Genomic DNA, 17,534 nt, shown 5'->3' on the forward strand with positions numbered 1-17,534 from the left:
AGCCTTGCTGCAGGTCTTTGGGCAGCAGAACCTCCTTATCCTGAAGCATCCTGAATTTAAGGGAGCTGTGGGGCCGCTCAGTAAGTACGTGTGTCCTCCCACTGCCTATGAGAAAGACAGCTCAGAACACAGGGCCCCTAGGGCCACCCAACTTCATCAGGTCAGACAGGTCCCTGTAGCCCAGCAGTTGCTAATTTGGGAAAATGACCTTTCTGAACTCTGCAGGGCCTTGGATTCAGAAATAAGGGTCACAACCACGGCCTTCTGTGGAAAGGTCCAGGAAGTAGGGTTTGGGTTCCTATTTTCTGCAGATGTGGATGGGGCAGGGCTTATCCCAGAAACTCCTGGGCTGGGCAGAAATGGCATTTGAGATGGAAGTCAGAGTTGGTGTTTTGGGCCCATCACCTCAGCCAGGTATTTCTCCATCAGATTGATTCTTGACTGGGCCACAAAGCACTCGAGCCATGAACCCCATGAATACCTGTGACCTGCCTCGGCAGGCAGAAATGATTATGCATATCTGGGAAGAGACTGGGTTCTTTCTCTTAAGAACCCCTTTTTTTAGTTTCGCAGCACAGGAAAAGGAAAATTCCAACATCCCAGGAGACTGGCTTGGGGAAGAGGAGAAGGCAGGGCAAATGCTGCTTCAAATGCCCCAGAATAACCCTGCTGAGGTCCAGTTTGACTCAAATGCTCTGTATTTTTACCTAACGTGGGGTGTTCTCCAAAGCCTTCTATATGGAATTCAACCAATTTTCACAGATTCTGCAGTGGACATCACTTTGACCTCTGACCTTTCGTTCCTCTCTGAGGAAAGCCACTTAGCTCACCATGGAAATGGTCCTAATAACTCGTGATTTCCCCAAATTTTACAAACACTATCTCAGGTGACCTGCCTCCTGTCAGGTTCACTTGAAAGAATCATGCTATCTTTCTTCACCTAACTGCCAGGGTGAAGCACAGCAAAGAAGAAAACAAAAAAGCAAGGAAAATAAGGCGATCAACACAGAGTTTCCAGCAGGTTCCCCAGTGTCTTTCCTCCCAGGGCCCTTCTGGACAGAAATTCCACTCCAAAGCATGAGAGGACTCTCTCCACCATTCTGTGGATCCCTTTTGTACCTCCACCAATCCTGGGACAGCTCTGCACTCCACGGGAAGGGGATGCCATCTCATCTTCTCTACAACCACAGCAGGTGAGCGTGGCCAAGTCACTGCCACGTGACAGGGTGCGAGACAGCAGCGGGCAAGAGGAGTCTTACACCTTCCCTCTCCAGCCCAGTGAGTCCAAGAGGGACAGAGTTACCGAATGGAGTTTGGAACAGATATATTTGCCTCAATCAGGGCAGCTGCCGTCATTTTGAAATGCTGTGGCCATCAAAAGATACCACATACAACACAGATGAGACACATCCATAAAACACGAATTCTTTTTCTTTCTTTCAACAAACAGACCAGAAAGTTAGCCTCCCGAATTCTCAAAATCAGTACCTTTGCTCCTGTATAACAGAGTGGGGAAATCTAAGGTAGAGGTGGCAAAGGTGCCTGCTTTTGGTGTGCCTTGTCTTGGTGACTGCTGTCCCAGGAAGACTCCGGAGATGAAGACCAACAGGATTCGGGGTCACACCCTGCTTTGGACCCAGACAGATCACCCAGACCTCATACATCACACTTGGTTCTTTATATGTCAGATCTTTTGATAACTTCCAAATATCAAATTCACCCTCAAAAGACAAAGATATGTTAGGAGGGAGGGTTTTCAAAAGAATTTGCTGAAGGCAGTCCCAAAGAGGGATGTTGTAAAACCTTTCTGAATCTAATAGCCACAGCATTCAAATAAGTATTTAGTCTTCTCAAGGAACAACAATGAAGGGGACAACAGTGATTTGGGTGCATAAGTTCGGGTGTGTTTGTAATAAGACAGAAAAGAAAAAAACAAAGCCTCCTAACTTTACACTCACCTTGCATAACGAGGCAGGCAGAAATAAAGTAATGGAAATGCACTCAGGAGTTTGGATAGGAAAATTCAACTGCCACTCAGACAATACGTGACTGCGGTTTCACCCCATTCACTTTGATGAAACAGTGACACTGACTTCCACCATCAAGAATCAGCGGAACAGACAAATTCCTGGGATAACATTTCATTTGATCCTAATCTACAACATCTGTGAGATCAAGGCAAAAAAAAAAAAAAAAAGGCACCAGACCCTTAATATACACCTCCCACCTTCCCACCAATTCTGAAGACCACCTCCCCAAATAAAATTCCCAATGTCCTAATACAAACAATATCAAGAAAACAAGCCTTGGGAATTTGAAGACATTGTGCTGACAGATGGCAAAATAGGGAAAGAAAAAAAGCACTCCCTTTTCAACTACGTTTTATTCAGAACAAAAAAAAAAAAATCAGAAAAGAAACTGCATTTCAAAGTCAAGCAGCTCCTAGTTAACCACTGTTAAATATACGGCATTTATTTGTCCTGGATTAAAAAGAAAAAAATCCTAAGAATTCCGAAAACTCACCAGGTTAACACTCTCTGGGGCTGGAAAAATACATTCCCCAGATAGTTCTTCTAAGAATGTCCCGTAGGGGGCACTAGAGAGGTATGATTGGGGCTGACTTGGGAATCACAGTCATTTCTGGTAAAAGTTCTTTGATGTGAGGAATGTCCCAGCCTGGGTACAGTTGGCAAAAGTTCACTCTGGGGAATTTTGTGTGTGTGTGTGTGTGTGTGTGTGCGCGTGCGTGCGTGCGTGTGTGTGTGTGTGTGTGTGTGTCTTGGAAAAGGATGGTTGCCAAAGAAGAGAGCTAGTCTGGTATTCCTTGAACTGTCCCCCTTGATTTATTTTCACAAGTTATCTGAGGAACAGACAAATGGCAGCCTTGGAAAAGTTCTGGGTCTTGTTTTTGTTTTGTTTTTCATTAAAAGGGGGCCCAGCTGATGAAAACAAGTTATGAAATGACCTATGTTTGTGTAACTGGCTGAATTGCGTAATGCTCAGGGCCTGAAACGGTTTAAGAGTCGTGCAGCCAGGCAGGGCATATATCTGGTAGGTGTTTTCCTAGGAAAGTTAGGAGAGAGAGAGAAAACAACAACAACAACAACAATAAAAAGAAAAAGCCAGGAGGGGGAGGTGTGTGCAACTATTAGTGACAAATCAAATCACCAATGACCAACCTCTGAGATTAAAACTATAACTGGAACAGGAAATATTTTCCATGCTTCAAGTTCCTGCCATATACAAGAACAGAGGTTTCAACAGAGTTATCTGCCCCCCACCACCTTCCCCAAGTCACTGAAACTCATGGCCATGTGTTAAGATCAAGCTTTATGAAGTGAGAGAGGAGAGGAATGTTCTAGGTTGAGAAAACAGCAACAAACTTCTCAGGAATATCAGACCCCACAAACAAAGAGAGCAGAGAAAAATAATATTCACTTGCCCAGGGTGAAACCAGAGAATGCTCTTACACTGATTGGTCCGCTGAGATGCCACAAAAGGAAGAAGGACCATCACTAACTGTCAGGAAAGTCTCCCCGTAAAGGAAGCTGAGAGAAATAAAGTGACTACAGGTTTTATCTGGTATGCAATAAAGTTACCTCGAGCCAGAGTGGGGTCACAGACTTGGGAAGTAACAAAAGCTTCTCGCGTCAGTCCTTAGGACCACAGAACAGCTCTGCTCAAAGTCACAGAGATGAGAGAAAAAAACCCTGCCTCCCTCCCCCACCCCCTCCCTCAGGGGTGGATAGGCTGAGAAACTTGTCCAAAGCTACAATACCTTGCCAATCCCTCTGGTTTGAAAGGCGCCTCACTCAAGCTGCTGGGCCGAATGGGCAGGCGTATATGCAAGAACCCCGTGCACCAGTTATTACTAATTGCAAAATCCTCATGTGTTACAGCATGCTAGGAATTAGCCAACAGCTGCTTTTTGCTTCGGTAATGAGGCCCCATTACACTCTGCTGGACTGAGTTCTCTTCCTTCTTCCTAGCACTGGTTTCCTGTCTGATTTTCTTCCAAAACAGGGAATTGCCTCCGCTCACATCCTGGGCTCAAAGCCCTAGTGACACAGATTATTCAGTTGGGGCACTGATGTCCGGTCTGACTTCCCATCTAGGCCCCAGGGTCTGAGAAAAGCCAGGCGGCGAGGTTGTAACATTTCAGTGATGAGTGCCACAGAAACGGCAGCCAAAGGAGCAGATGAGAAATCAAAAGATCCCTTCCTGGTTCGGAGAGGCAGAGAGGGACTTTTTGGGGGCTGTTGAACTGGAGAATGAGGGAATGGGTTATAAATGACTCTGACCCATTGCCTAACGATAGCTGGATTCAATACAAACCACCAACGGGGCTGCAAAGCAAACAAAATCAAACACTTTGGAACAAAATTGGAAACGCATCACCTTGGTACCCGTCATTAGGGGTGCACTGGCTGCACCCTCAGTGCGCAGACTAGGCTCTCTACAGTGGTGCTCATGGGGACACCAGGGCAGGTAGAGGGAAGATACAGAAAAGCCGTTTTGAGGACTCACCATGTACGGGGAGCCACTCTGGAATAAGATACCCCTCTTCAGTTACCAAAGAGCACCGTGTCTCCATTTTATTCTCCATCAGGGTCCCTCCTCCCTGGAAGCCCACCCCAACCCCTTCTGGTTGGCTGGCGTATAGAGGCCAAGGCCACTGCCTTACCAGAGCAACTCTTGCTGCAGCCAGTTTGGCTACAGACTCTGCAGATCCTGACTGAGGCGGGTTTCAGGTTCTAGCGGCCTTGTTTGTTAAGCCAGCTCCCTCACAAGCCTCGGGGTGGGGGGGTGGCTGCTGCCGAGGACAGGCACCCCACCAGCACCACCAACCCAGCAGCACCCTCCTGGTATTTATTTATTCTGGTATTTATAGACAGATCGCACGCACAATCCCTCCAGTGCAAACCAGTCCGCCTGCTTTAGAAACAAGTTGTTTTTCGGCTTCCAGAACCACTCAGGAGCCCAAGCGAGGTCTCTCCACCCTCCCCGCCCCCCTTCTCTCTGCAGGCGTCCTTGCCCCAAGGTACTCCCAGACCCACAAGGCGCCGCTTCTGGTGGCAGTGCAGACTCCTTCTCCGACCCTAACAGGAGATGGATGGGCGCCGGGCACCTAGGCGCAGCCGAGCCAATCAAGGCTGACCTCCTCCTTCCTTCCTGACCTTCGCACCTGATTCCCAGAGCGCCAACCCGCACCCACTCCGGATTACTTGAAGGAGCCCAACCATGTTTCCGAGTCCCCAACATTTTTCAGAAATTAAGACCGATGGGGGCCGGGGAAGAGAAGGAGAGGGTTTTTCGCAAGAATAAGGTCCCGAGATGTAGGGAGGGGCCCGTGGGTGCAAAGATTTTTTTTTTTTTTTGTCCACCACGGAAAGAGAGGAGAATGGAGGTGGATTCCTGGGAGAGGAGGTACAGGCTCCTGGGAAAGGGACCTGCAATTCCAGGAGCTGGTCTGGATAAGATGTAGTGTGAAGGATAGGGTTTGCTGGCTGTTCCAGCCCGCTCGCCGCTCCAGTTTAAAAAAAAAAAAAAAAAAAAGTGTTGGCGTTGGGTAGAGGGGATGAAAGGAGGTGTGGGCAGGACAAGACGAAAATCCAGAACTTACAATGGTGGCCCGTAGGAATTTTCTCGCCAAACCAAGAAACGGAAAAGAAAGCAAGAGAGGCAGTGGCGGCGAGAGGAAGGCGGGTATCCGCCCGCGCCGCCAGGTGCACCCGGGCCCCGCACCTACCTGCTGGCCGCCGCCGCCACTGGAGTAGGACTCGGCGTGCGCAGGAGAGCCGCTGCTGCCCCGGGATGAGGTATCAAAGTTCCCGGGATAATCTTGGTACATGATCCGCGGTGGGGGCCCGAGAGGAAACAGGGTGTTTTTCTTCCCCCGCCCTCGCCGAGGCCGCGCACCGGCTGCTGAACGCTGGCTCCCTGCGGGCCGCGCCTCGGGCTCTAGTCTTCGCTCCCGGGCTTCTGCCCCTCGGCGGCGACACCCCGGGAACAGTGCCCCCCGAGCGCCGAGCGCTGCACTTCTTTCCTGCTCTACGAGCGCTGCGGGTCCGGCTGTCCACCCGGTCCCGGCTGTCCACCCGGTCCCTCCCACTAAAAAGTCCGCGCGTCCCTCTGTCCCTCCCCTGCGCGCGCCCTCCTGCCCCCGCGCGCAACCGGAGCTCAGCCCGGACCGCCGGCTCAATCAAAAATTGGAAAGTAAAAAAGAATAGGAGCCCGGCGAGTCAAGCCTGCCAGGTCTGGGGACCCCCGATTTCAGGCAGGGCAAAAAAAGGCGAAAAGAAAGGCTGCCCGCTTGGAGAAACTTCTATTTCCTCCTTTTAGAAAAGGAGCTGAGAATAAACTTCCTGTGGCCGACTCGCCGCCAGAGTTTCGAGCGGTTCGGACACTTGACTAGAAGAAGGCAGCCTGCGCCCGGCCCGCGGCCGGTGGGGTTCCAGTTGAGCCGGCGCGGAGAGGGACGCGGCTCCGCTCCCCGTGCCACAGCTGCGGCGCCCGGACCTGCACCCCTTCCCCGGCGCCCGCTCCCGGACGGGCCCGTGTCGCCCGTCCGCGCCTCTCTCACTCCCTCTCTCTGTCCCCGCCGAACGCCGTTCGCTTGCTCGCTGGTTTGCTCGGAGCCCCAGCGCTCTGCCCGAGATGAGTCACTACAATGGCACGAGTTCAACTCCACACTCTTTATTCTCCAGCCCCTGTACCTCACGTCAACCCCAGACTCCACCTTGTAGGGAGGAGCGCGCGGGGAGGCGGAGGGAGAAGGCCGAGGAGGAGGAGGAGGAGGAAGAGGCGCGGGAGGAGGCGGGCGCAGCGCCACCCTCCCTGCCCCGGCTCCCGGCCGCGCTGACGCCAGCCGCACACCCAGCGCTAGGAAGGAAGGGGGTGGCGGGTGTGGGAGCGGACCGCTGGCGCGGTTTGGGGGAGCCGAGGCTCCTGGCCCTTCCCCCCCCAGCCCACCCCCGGCCCCGCGCCCTTGGTCTGCTCCACTGGCGCATGTTGCCAAAGATGGTCATTTGCGTTAGAGGACGCGAGTGCGGGTTCCCTCGCTTTCGGGTGACGTGGAGGGAGAGGGATTCCCTCGCCGGCTCCCCAGCACGCCACGGCCTCCCCCCCTTCCACCACCCTGGGAAGGGGCGCGGGGCGGGGCCCCCGAGAGCGGCCGCAGGGGCCTCGGCGCCGGGTTTTAGAAAATAATCACAGTCCCGAAGAGCGAGACGGGCGGTTCGGTGCGGCGCCACCGCGAGGCTGGGAGCCGGGCGCGCAGAGCCGCTCGCAGGGAGGGCGCGGCCGCGCATGGTCGTCGGCGTCCTCCGCGGCGCCGCCTGAAGCAGCGGGCGCCCTGGACGCGCTGGGTATCCGCACCTCCCTGAGGCCGGGCCATGCCGGGGCGAGGCGCCGCCGGGCGGGGCCGGCCTGCCTATTTTCCCCTCCGTGGCTGGCTGCCCACTGCTTCCCGCCCCTTCCCCCCACCCCGCCCCGTTTTTTCGGCCCTGAAATTAGTTAGGAGTAGCCTTGAAGACGAAATTAAACAGACAAGACATTCAGGCCGCCCTCTACGCTGGGCAATTAGGACGCATCTAATAGGAGTAATCGGGCATTATAAGCAACCTTGACTGTTACGAATTTGGAAGGAAAAAAAAAAAGGGAAGAGGGAGGCCCAGGAGAGGGTGTGCCCCAACGTTGTCTTCAGCTGTTTTGGAGCGAAGTTCAGGCAGTAGGTAGTGCGGATTCCTAGGTTCTCCCGCCTCGCTGGGCGGGGTGCGGGGTAAAGAGCACAGGCCCTGGAGTATGAACGCCAGGCTATGCTGTTTACGAGCTGTGAGACTTTGGGCGACTCCCTTAACCTCTCTGGGCTTCAGTTTCTTCCTATCAAACGAAGGGGTTGAGACATGACCTTCTAAGGCCCTTGTCAGCTCTGGAACTTCAATCCTTCTGCAGAGATGATCCGGAGGAGCACTGTACTAGGAGTCAAGGAATTTGGGTTCTGGTCCAGGCTCTGCCTTAGTCTCGCTTTACCCAACTCTTACGTGTACCATCTGTACCCCCACAGGGTCCTTGTGAGGACCCAACGGGAAGATGTGTGAAGCCTTATGCACTGTAACACATCACGGTTTCGGTCCTCAGTTTCCTTATCTTTAAAGTGGGGGTGTTGCTAAGAAAGAAAAATAGAGCCGGGAACTCAAAGCTTTCCCGGGGCTCTATATAAAGCGCTGGCGTTTCCGGGACGGCTGGCGGCATCTGGCCGCCCCAATGGCCCCAAGATACGGTAATCCCAAACAATACTCGGGGTCATTGTTTACAACTATAAAACACATTCTGTCCTGAGCTCCATCCCCAAGGACGCGCGCGAAGAGGCGAGGCTGGCCGGGCTCCTCGCACCTCCGCCGCCGCCTGCCTGGCAGAGTCCCCAACTCCCCCGGTCAGGGCGAGAAGTGTCGGGCAGACGGATGCGCGCACCCAGCGCGGGGGCTTGGCGTTTTTGTTTTTGACTTTTAAATCCTGCGTCCTGCCTGCCTGGGTGTGTTTACGCTCCTCTCTCAGCAGGACTGTGTAAATGCAGTCCTTTGACGCAAAACCGTTCAGCCCTTTCCCCAGCGGCAGCGGCAAAACCCAGAAAACTGGGGGTGGGGACGGTGGGGGGCGGGTGGAGCGCAGGAGAAGAAATCGTGACACTTTCTTCCTCGCTTCTCCGTCCCATCCCGCGCCACACGGCCCCCGGCCGCCTTGGCGAGCTCTTGGGGGGCTACAAAGGGAGTCGCGGTCTGGGCGTCCAGGGCCCTCCCGGGAGCAGCCGCGTGTCGAAGCGGCGCGAACAGACGCACTTTTAGTTTTCCTTTGAGCAGCAGCGGCTGCCCGGGCCTCCCCCGCCCCGCGCTTGAAAATCCGGATGCTTCTGCGTCTCTCCCACACAGTACTTCCAGTAATTCGGGGGGAAAGAAGGAGGGGGAAAGGGAGCGGGTTCTTCCTCGGTGGCCTCCGCCGTCCCGGGCGCGTCCAGGCCCGGGCAGGCGCCGCCGGGAGCGAGCGGGCAGGCGAGCGCACCCTAGCGCCCTCACCCGCCCCCGCCCTGCCAGCTCCCCAGCCCTTTCCTTTCTTGTGGGTTCCCGTAAAGCCCAGCAGCCCCGAGACGTCTGCAGAGCATCACGGAATCTGTGCTGATGCAAGTCGCTAGCCTCCCTTTGGTGCGCCCCGGCCTGCCTCGGAGCGCTTTGATCCCGGCCTTCCCCGACTCCAGAACTTGTGTTGGCTCCCTCTGCCCGCCGGGAGGCCTGCGTTCTGCAGCCTGCCTTCGCCTCTCAGTCCTGGAGCAGCAGACACAGAGCTGCGCCCGGTGCTATGGGCAGCTATGGGCTGGTGCAGCTGGTGCCTCGGACTAACTGTGAATGCCAAACCGAGAATTTAGCTTCCAAGCCCAGTTCACTGCCCCCTCCGGGGGGAATCATTCCAGGATCACCCAATTAGAAGGGATCCTCTGACTCCCAGGAATAGGATACTAAGAAGAATAGGGGCCAATCTTTCCTGAGCACTTACCAATAGTCAGGCCCCAGGCTGAATACTTTACGGGGATTGTCTCATGCAAGCCTCCGAACAAACGTTTGAGGTGGGTATTCTTCCCTGGTTGCAGATCAAGAAAGGGAGATTAAGTAACTTGACCAGGAGAATTAGTTAGGGGGTGAGTGACCCAGTTGGAAGTGCAGCTGGTCCTCTATGACTCCAGACTCTTCCTCTTACCTAGGACATGTGTGACCTGCCTCCTACTGGAATGTCTTTGTTTCTCTCTTACTGGTCTCCAGAAAGCGTGGACTACCTCTGGTGTATGACTTTTCCTCCACTTAGAGGTTCTCCTTAATTCTCTGCCCAGCACTATCACTCAGGGTAAGGAAAGGTCATGTCACGTGAGGGAAGAGGAGGCTGTAAGCTGGGATGGGGAGAAAAAGGTAGCTTGTGCCGCCTTCTCATTGCCTCTCTGGGTCTTGGGACCTCCCTGCACTGAAGTTAGGTGTTTCCTCCTCTGTCCCTCCTGTCCAATGTTTGGCCCCGAAATGGTTGCCTGCTCTGGGCTGCAACTGGCCCGCACATCTGAGTGCTGGACAGTTCATGAAGCCCTTTCACATACATGGCCTCGTTTTTCCTCAAGTTAACATCTGCGCCAGGGATGTAACAACAGTCAGGGTGACTCTGGATTGCCAAAGTGGAGGCCGAGGAGCAGAGTGGTAAGGCTGCCTCCTCAAGATCTCCCAACCCGTGGTTGCCAGAGCCCGAACTCAAGCCCATCTCACCTGACTTTCCACCCAGCCTGTTATCCATGCTCCCGGGCTTGACAGGTCAGAAGCAGAGTCCATGGCTTAATAATACATGGTCCTTTATCCACCATGCCTGAGAGAATGCCATCATTTCTGTATTGTGAACCATACATGTTGATGATGTTTGAACGTTTCTGAAAGCCAGGTACATGCTATCATCAGTGACTATTTAATACGGAAGCGTTTCTGTTTGTCCCAAGATCTCTGGATCACTCAGGAGTCCATCAGGAAACAGACCTCAACCCGGATGGTTCAAAGGAAGAGGCTTTAAAAATGAAGCATCTTCACAGAGAAGTGTGAGCAGGGCTAAGAGAGCAACAAGGGATCTTGCCACACCCAGGGCCTAGTGACAGCTGGAAACGGTGACCATGCCCAGGGTTCAAAAGGGAAGGAAATACCGTTATTAGAACCTACTGCACACTGGGACCACGGAAGAAAGGCCATCCATCAGGATAAAGAGAAGCAACCCATGCCAGAAAGACACTGAAGAGGATGGAGGAAAGGATCCCAGACCATCTCTCCCGTCCCCTGTCAGCCTCCCAGGCACAGCGAAGGGCAAGGAAGGGTGAGCGGTGGATCTGGCGGGGGTGGGAAAGGCACACTCAGCAAATAAGGAATAACCAGCAAAGATGCGATTAAACCCAGATGTATCATCTCATGGGTGACATTTCAGGGTGGGGGAAATACAGTCAATCAGTAAGTCTCACATCTCACCCCGAGTCGGGGTAAACATGAGAATAACGCGCACAGCTTTTCAAGCTGTACCTCCCCTCCGTTTAAACGTCACTGATACATTCAGCCACTAATCCAGAGGGAATGTGTTGTATCGTTCAGGTGTGGGGCAGAAAGAAAGGCTGGGAACCACGGATCAGAAGAGATCAGCATCTGGAGGAAAGAGCTGGATGAATAAGCAAGGTTCACTCCTCCCTGTGGCCTTACACAACCTCCGTAACATTCCAAGAGGGGCCCACCAGCTTCAGTATTCTGAGGCATGACATGGGCCCTCACCCACTGTGATTCCCATTTCATGTATGGGATTCACACCAAGGAGGAGATGTGAAAGCAAGGAAGTCCAGAAACTATTGCTCTAGAGGCCGACCTAATAATAATATTAAAACGGAATGTTCTGCATCGGGGTGGTGGTTACATCTGTACATATGTGAAAAACCCATCAAGTTCTACCCCCGGATTAGGACATCTGTTTACTTTACTGTATGTTACCTTCAATTTAAAGAATACAAGCAGACAACCACAAGCCCTTCTGATCGCCTTAGACCACATTTAGTGTTATATTGAAGTCTGTGCAAGACTTCTCAGAAAACATAGGCAAAGGAGGCCTTTCTGGTCCCCACTTATGGCCCCTAGGAGACGCTGAGTAGTGACCGCCCTAGAAAGACTCAGGCAGAGAGAAGGTGCTTCCCCAGTTGCCCACATGTGCGCGCGTGTGTGTGCGTGCGTGTGTGTGTGTGTTTAAGCCGGATACATTCCAGAGATAAGTTAACCAGTGCTATTATTCAGAAATATCTTTATGAGTCACGACAGAAGTTACCTCTGGTAGGAATGTTAGTTGGGTCTGGAAAGGAGGAACAGGACCGCTTTGCTCGCTTCCTCTTCTGGGTCTAAGATCTGCATGAGGAGAGGCAGCTCAGATTGGGCTTTGAGTTGAGAAGCAGAGGTCCAAGGATGGCCCTGCTATAGCCGGCTCTGTGACCTGGGCCAAGTCCCTTGATATCTCCAGGCCCCTGCTTTCTTCTCTGCCACCAAGAGGCTGGACTGAACATAGGCCCTGTCATAGGGCAAGGGATGCACAGAAGCCCTAAATGGGGAAACTCTTTCCCTACCATTCCTCTATCCGGCATGAGTCTCCTGCCAGGCATCTTCAAGTCCCACATGAAAACACATCTCTCCCACCCTCCTATCCTGAGGACCCAGAAACCCAGCACGAGCTTCCCCACTCCTGCCCCATCCCAGGCCAGAGGCTCTAGGCAGGCTTCCTCCACTTCTAATCTGGTCAGAGCGTGGGACCCATCAGCCTGGCCCCAGGATTTGCCCAGCATGTAGAGGAAGGGGGAGGAGAAGCCTGAAGCCTGGATGGACGCTGCCTTCAGGCAGTTCACAATCTAGCTGAGAAAAATAAAGAGAACACACACAATAGTGCGGGCATGAAGCAACAACAATGGTGACACCTATCAAAACCTTTAATAGGGCTTCCCCTGTACCAGACAGTGTTTTAATTGTCGTATATATTAACTCGGTTAATATTCACAACAACTCTATGAGGTAGCTACAATCATCCCCATTCAACAGATGAGGAAAACGGACGTCAAGAGAGGTAAATTCACCCAAGATTCCAGAGCAAAAGAGAAAGAGTTGGAATTTGAACACCTGCATTCAGGCCCCAGACTCTTGGTATAGAAGGCGCTAACGAATCTTCCCCCTAGCTCTGCATGGAATCACGACAAACCATCTCTACACGCTTAGACACCCCACCCACCAGGGTGTCATCTGATCCTCTCAACAGCCTATGCAGTAGCCAGGACCCACATTATTGGCCCTATTTTCCAGATAAAGAAACTGAGGTTCAGGAAAGGTAAGCCATGGGCTGAAGATCACACCCACCTTGCATGCAGAGCCGGGTGTACCCAGGTCTTCAGACTCCCATGTGCCAGGTCTTTGCTTTTCTCCTTCATGCGCTGGGTCCATAGCGGATACAGGAGGAGCTCAGAGAATGACCAAGAGCGGGCGGCCTCGTTGCTTGATCCAGGTCTCCTTCCTGGATCTCCTCCGTACTGAAAAACACGGGGATTAAATGACATAATGTTTGCATTTTGATTTAGAATATTTAAGCAAGGGGGGAAGCATATGTATTTTTTCACACACATATATGTATATGTGTGTCTATATATATTAGACACATACACAAAGTTAGCAAATATAATGAACAAAAGATGCCAGACACAAAGCAATACTGACTGTGTTGTCCCATTATATAATTTTTTAAAGGCAAAATGAATCTGTGATGTTAGAAGTCATTGCAGGTCAGGCAGAGTGGAGGGCGTGAGAGCTGAGTTCTGTTTCTTGGCTGGGTCAGGCTTACAGATGTGTTCACGTTGTGGAAACCCAGTGAGTTGTGCACACAAATTTGTATACTTGACTGGATGTATGTTTTAAACGTCAATAAATTTACCCTAAAATGCCCCCCGTACACACATGCCCACGCACACGCACGTGTGCATGAGCGGGAGAGAGATCTGAATTGTGATACATGTGAGAGGGAGAATGATCTGAGCCACATATGATCCTCCACTGATAATTTCCTAGAAGAAGACGCAACGTGAGCTACGGCCTCAAGCCTGAGTTTTCCAAACAAGTTTGGATGCTACCCTCAGGGGGAAGTTGTTTTGTTTGTATTTGCCTTACTCAGGAGACACAAATCATGGGCTACAGCCAGAGAATAAAAATCTAGCTTTAAGCTGATCACCCTGGTAGAGGATGGAAGGGAGGGGGAAGAGCCCAGCGTGGAGACTGAGAGGAGAGAGGTGGGGGGACCGCAGTGAGCAAGGGCCTGGGAGGGCAGCGTCCACGTTCAATGCTCCCACCCCCGCCCCCGCCGGGCAGTCCCCAGCACACCAACCGTCTGGGGCGTGCTCATGTGGAGGGGGCAGATGTGCACAGACTCACAGACACCCCAAGTACGACACACACAGAGGGGGCAGGCGCTGCCAGCACCCCTACTGAGCACCCCCTGGGTGTCAGCACACCCCGCCCCGGCACCCCTGTGGATCAGCTACTGTGGGTCACTGAGCGCATGGGCTGCCACGGGGACCCGCACCCCTAAAGACACACAGAGCCCAAGGAGCGGTGGCCCTGTTATCTGCCCAGTGAGCTCATCACGCGATTGCCTGCCTCGGACAAGGAAGCACCTGAGAGGTAGGGGATGTTCCTGGAAGGAAGGAAGGGAGGGAGGGAGGGAGGGAAAGAGGGAGGAAAGAAGGAAGGAAGGAAGAAAGGAAGGAGGCAGGGAAGAAGGGACACTGGTTTTTCTTTTGAGGCAACTGAGATGTTTCAACAGCCCTAGGTGTGCAGGCGAAAGACAAGGTTTGGGTTCTGGCTCTGCTACTCAGAGCTGCAAACCCTTGACAAAATCATTTCATCTCTGTACACCTCGTTCACTCATCTGCAAAGTGGGGCAGAGAATGCTGATTTGTGCACAGCTCAGTGCTCAGAAAGGGCCATGGGCTTAGATGAGAGAGGCCTGGGTTCCAATCCTGGCTCTGCTGCCTGGGAGCCAGGGGACCTTGGGCAGTTATTGAACCCCTCCAAGCCTCACTTTCCTGCCTTGTGATGTGGTGACGATGATGACACCAAGACCTCAGGGCCATGGTGAGGATTATGCATGCGTGCATTCATCTAAATATCTGTCCACTGTCTATTTATTTATACTCTGCTTATTCCCAAAAGGATTTCTGTAGCTATGGGGAAGATTCAGTGAAACAACACACAGGAAGGGCCTGACACATGGTTGGCTGACAGCACCCCATCCCTTTCTCTGCCTACCTCACAGGGTTGGGTTGAGGCTCCAGTGGGATAATGTTTCTGAAAATGTCTTGCAAACTAGGGAATTCGATACACATGACAGCTAGAGAAAGTGGAAAAGAAAGGAAGGATTTGGGGAAGCTGAGGCAGGAATGGACATCCAGCCACCTCACAGAGGAAGAGCTTGGGTTCTTGGAGCACTGAGGGTGCCCACCCACCACCAGCTAGGGGCCCATGTGCTTAATACATAAAGCAACTCTAGGAGGAGCCGTGGCTACAGGGTCCTGTAATGTCAGAGCTAGAAGGAACATGAGAGATCATAGGGTACAACCCCACCTCCCTACCCCATTTTACACAGGTGGGAACCGAGGCTCAGAGAGGGAAACGGGCTTGCCTCACATCATCCAGGGCAGCAGAGGCAGAGCTGGGACCAGACTCACTTCCCGATGCAAAGTGCAGAGCACCATTTCCACTGCCCCACGAACCTGGTACGTTTCTCCTCACTCTGGTCTGGGGCACTCCGAAGCAGGTCTGCCGGAGCCTCACTTCCTGGGGTGAATTCTGGTAGCTCAAGGCAGGAAGGTTTGCTCCCTCCCCTGGTAAGTGTGCCTGGGGCCCCACCCGGATGACACACCCAGGGGCTCCTGAGCAGTGACTATAGCCAAGAGCAAACATAGGGCCTTATTGTTAGGGACATCGATCGCTGCACTGGGTTGGGCATTTATTTATCATCACAGCTATTTCTTTTCATCAACAGAAGGCAAACATTCCCCACCCCAGTAACTGGAAGGCTACTACGTGTACCAGAGGATGGCTGATGTCTCTTGAGGCCGAGTTGGGAGCAGAACGAACCTACTTACATGGTCCTTCCATCCGATCCAATTCAGGCAAGGGTAGGAGGGACTCAGGCCCGACCTACGGGAGAACTGCCCACACCATCAGGACCCAGAGGCTGCGTTACTCAATACCTTCAAAAGCTGTGGGGTGGGATTGGGAGCCAGAGCTTGTTCTATTCCTCTCTTTGCCTCTCAACTTTTGGCAAGATACTAAACCTCCGCCTTGGTGTGATCACCTGTAAAATATTAGGGGCTGTAAGGATTAAACAGAAGACATGTGAAAGCACCTAGCATAGTGCCTGATATACGGGTGCTCAATAAACAGTCCTGGATCTGTGTCTGAGAGCATGGTGAACCCGTATCTGCAGATGAAACCGTCAGGCCACAGCGGCTCCACACATTACAAGGTGGATCTGAGCTGGGTTGCCCCTTCTGGGGGAGGATAGTAGCCTGGCCGTAATCTCGCTTGGCACCAGGGAAATAAACCTGGTGGCCTTCTCAGTCTATGCCAGTCTCCTTATTTAGCTTTCGTGCCAACGTTCCCATCTTTCTTTTGGGCCCAGAGTTGGAGCCCTGCACCTCCACCCATCCCGTCCTCAGGCTCTCTCTCTCCTCTCCCCTTGGGACACACTTTCAGTCCCTTCTCTTCCCCCACCAGCCCCGTCTTTCCCGTGGGAGGCCTAGGTTTCTTCTTGCTCCCATTTCAGAAGATCCAACTTCTCTGGGATTTTTTTCCCCCAGCAAAGGTAGGAGGGATTTCGTTGGGACCTTTAGCAGAAAGCTCTGGAAGGGCAAGTTCCCAGGTAGCTTTCTCTAACGAGGGAGGGCCGAGCAGCTGGAGTCTGAGGTGGAGGTGACGTTTGGATCCGAGGGATGTGGTGAGCATGTCCTGTGGGGCAGAGCAGCGGAAATGCTCTTTCCTCCGTGGCTTCCTCCCAAGGGCCCCCAGCAGGCCCGGGGCCCTTGGGAGGAGGCCTTCACCCGCAGCCTCGCCCAGGCTGTCTGCGGCTTGGGGGAAGGGCTTCTCATTTTCCAGATTCTTGACTCTCATCTTGTAATGGATCATTTGTTACTTCCAGCAAAATGCCTGGCAACAACTCTGGGGATGGGAACCAAAGACTCGAACTCAACTGTTTGGTTTGACCTCAACAGACTGTGAAAGCTGGAAAGGATGCCCAGGCATCACAGAGACCGGTCCTCCTTCCAAAGCAGCACAGGAGTTCTGCGGGGTGATAAAAGAAAATGCTAGTCGATAAAACGACTCTATTTTCAAGTAAGTTTGGAAAAGACTGACTTCAGTGGGTTTCTCTACTCAGGACTTCTCCCAGGCTTTTGTAGGCCAGTGCAAATTATGAATGTCCAGGATGCATTTTCCAAAAGCGTCCCTTGGAAATAGCGATTCAGCCAGCCCTTTGGCATTATGGTGAGGAAACCGAGGCACAAGGTTCTAGGGACAGAGCCACCAGTGAGTCAAGGTCTCACGACCTCAGGGTCTATGCACTGTCTCTGACACCAGGATTAAGCTGGCTCACCGTTTTCTGATTTTGTTTTTGCCTTGTAATCGGGGGCAGGAGGTAGTGGGAATAGAGTTTATTTATTTAGGTGTATTTTACGTGCTCTGAAGGACAGAACTAGGGCCAGCGGGTAGAGGTTCCTGTTGAGTGGAATTTCAACTCCACCCAAGTTAAGAACTTTAAAATAATTAGACCTGTCTGGACGCGAACTGAGCCAACCCATGAGGTAATGAGTTTCCCACCACTGGAGGGGTCCAACCCACGGCTGACTGACCACTGGGTGGGGTAACAGATGGCTCCCAAAAGATACGTCCAGGTCCACATCCCTG

At 52.8% G+C, this 17,534-nt stretch overlaps 1 protein-coding gene and 1 long non-coding RNA gene across 6 annotated transcripts in view; one reads left to right on the forward strand and one right to left on the reverse strand.

Moving 5' to 3' along the window:
• FOSL2 (FOS like 2, AP-1 transcription factor subunit) overlaps positions 1-16,892 on the reverse strand; it is a 33,640-nt gene extending 16,748 nt beyond the window's left edge. Inside the window, exons 1-3 of one of the 5 annotated variants that reach the window (XM_033425202.2) lie at positions 16,823-16,892; positions 15,716-15,927; positions 12,939-13,108 (exon numbers count right to left, since the gene is read on the reverse strand). In XM_033425202.2, the coding sequence (XP_033281093.1) occupies positions 12,939-13,022 (84 nt within the window). In that variant the 5' untranslated portion in view covers positions 13,023-13,108; positions 15,716-15,927; positions 16,823-16,892. Of the gene's footprint in view, positions 1-1,119; positions 2,393-5,749; positions 6,837-12,938; positions 13,109-15,715; positions 15,928-16,822 lie in introns of those variants that run through there. The other 4 variants (XM_049696343.1, XM_033425201.2, XM_004268168.4 and 1 more) reach the window with 4 other exon arrangements.
• On the forward strand, positions 14,059-15,742 carry LOC117200780 (uncharacterized). Its single transcript, XR_004482473.2, has 3 exons — positions 14,059-14,249; positions 15,214-15,343; positions 15,613-15,742. It is a non-coding gene; the product is annotated as an uncharacterized LOC117200780 (long non-coding RNA).
• Positions 16,893-17,534: the final 642 nt, after the last annotated feature.

This window comes from Orcinus orca, chromosome 13 (genome assembly GCF_937001465.1).
Source record: "Orcinus orca chromosome 13, mOrcOrc1.1, whole genome shotgun sequence".
Taxonomy (NCBI): domain Eukaryota; kingdom Metazoa; phylum Chordata; class Mammalia; order Artiodactyla; family Delphinidae; genus Orcinus; species Orcinus orca.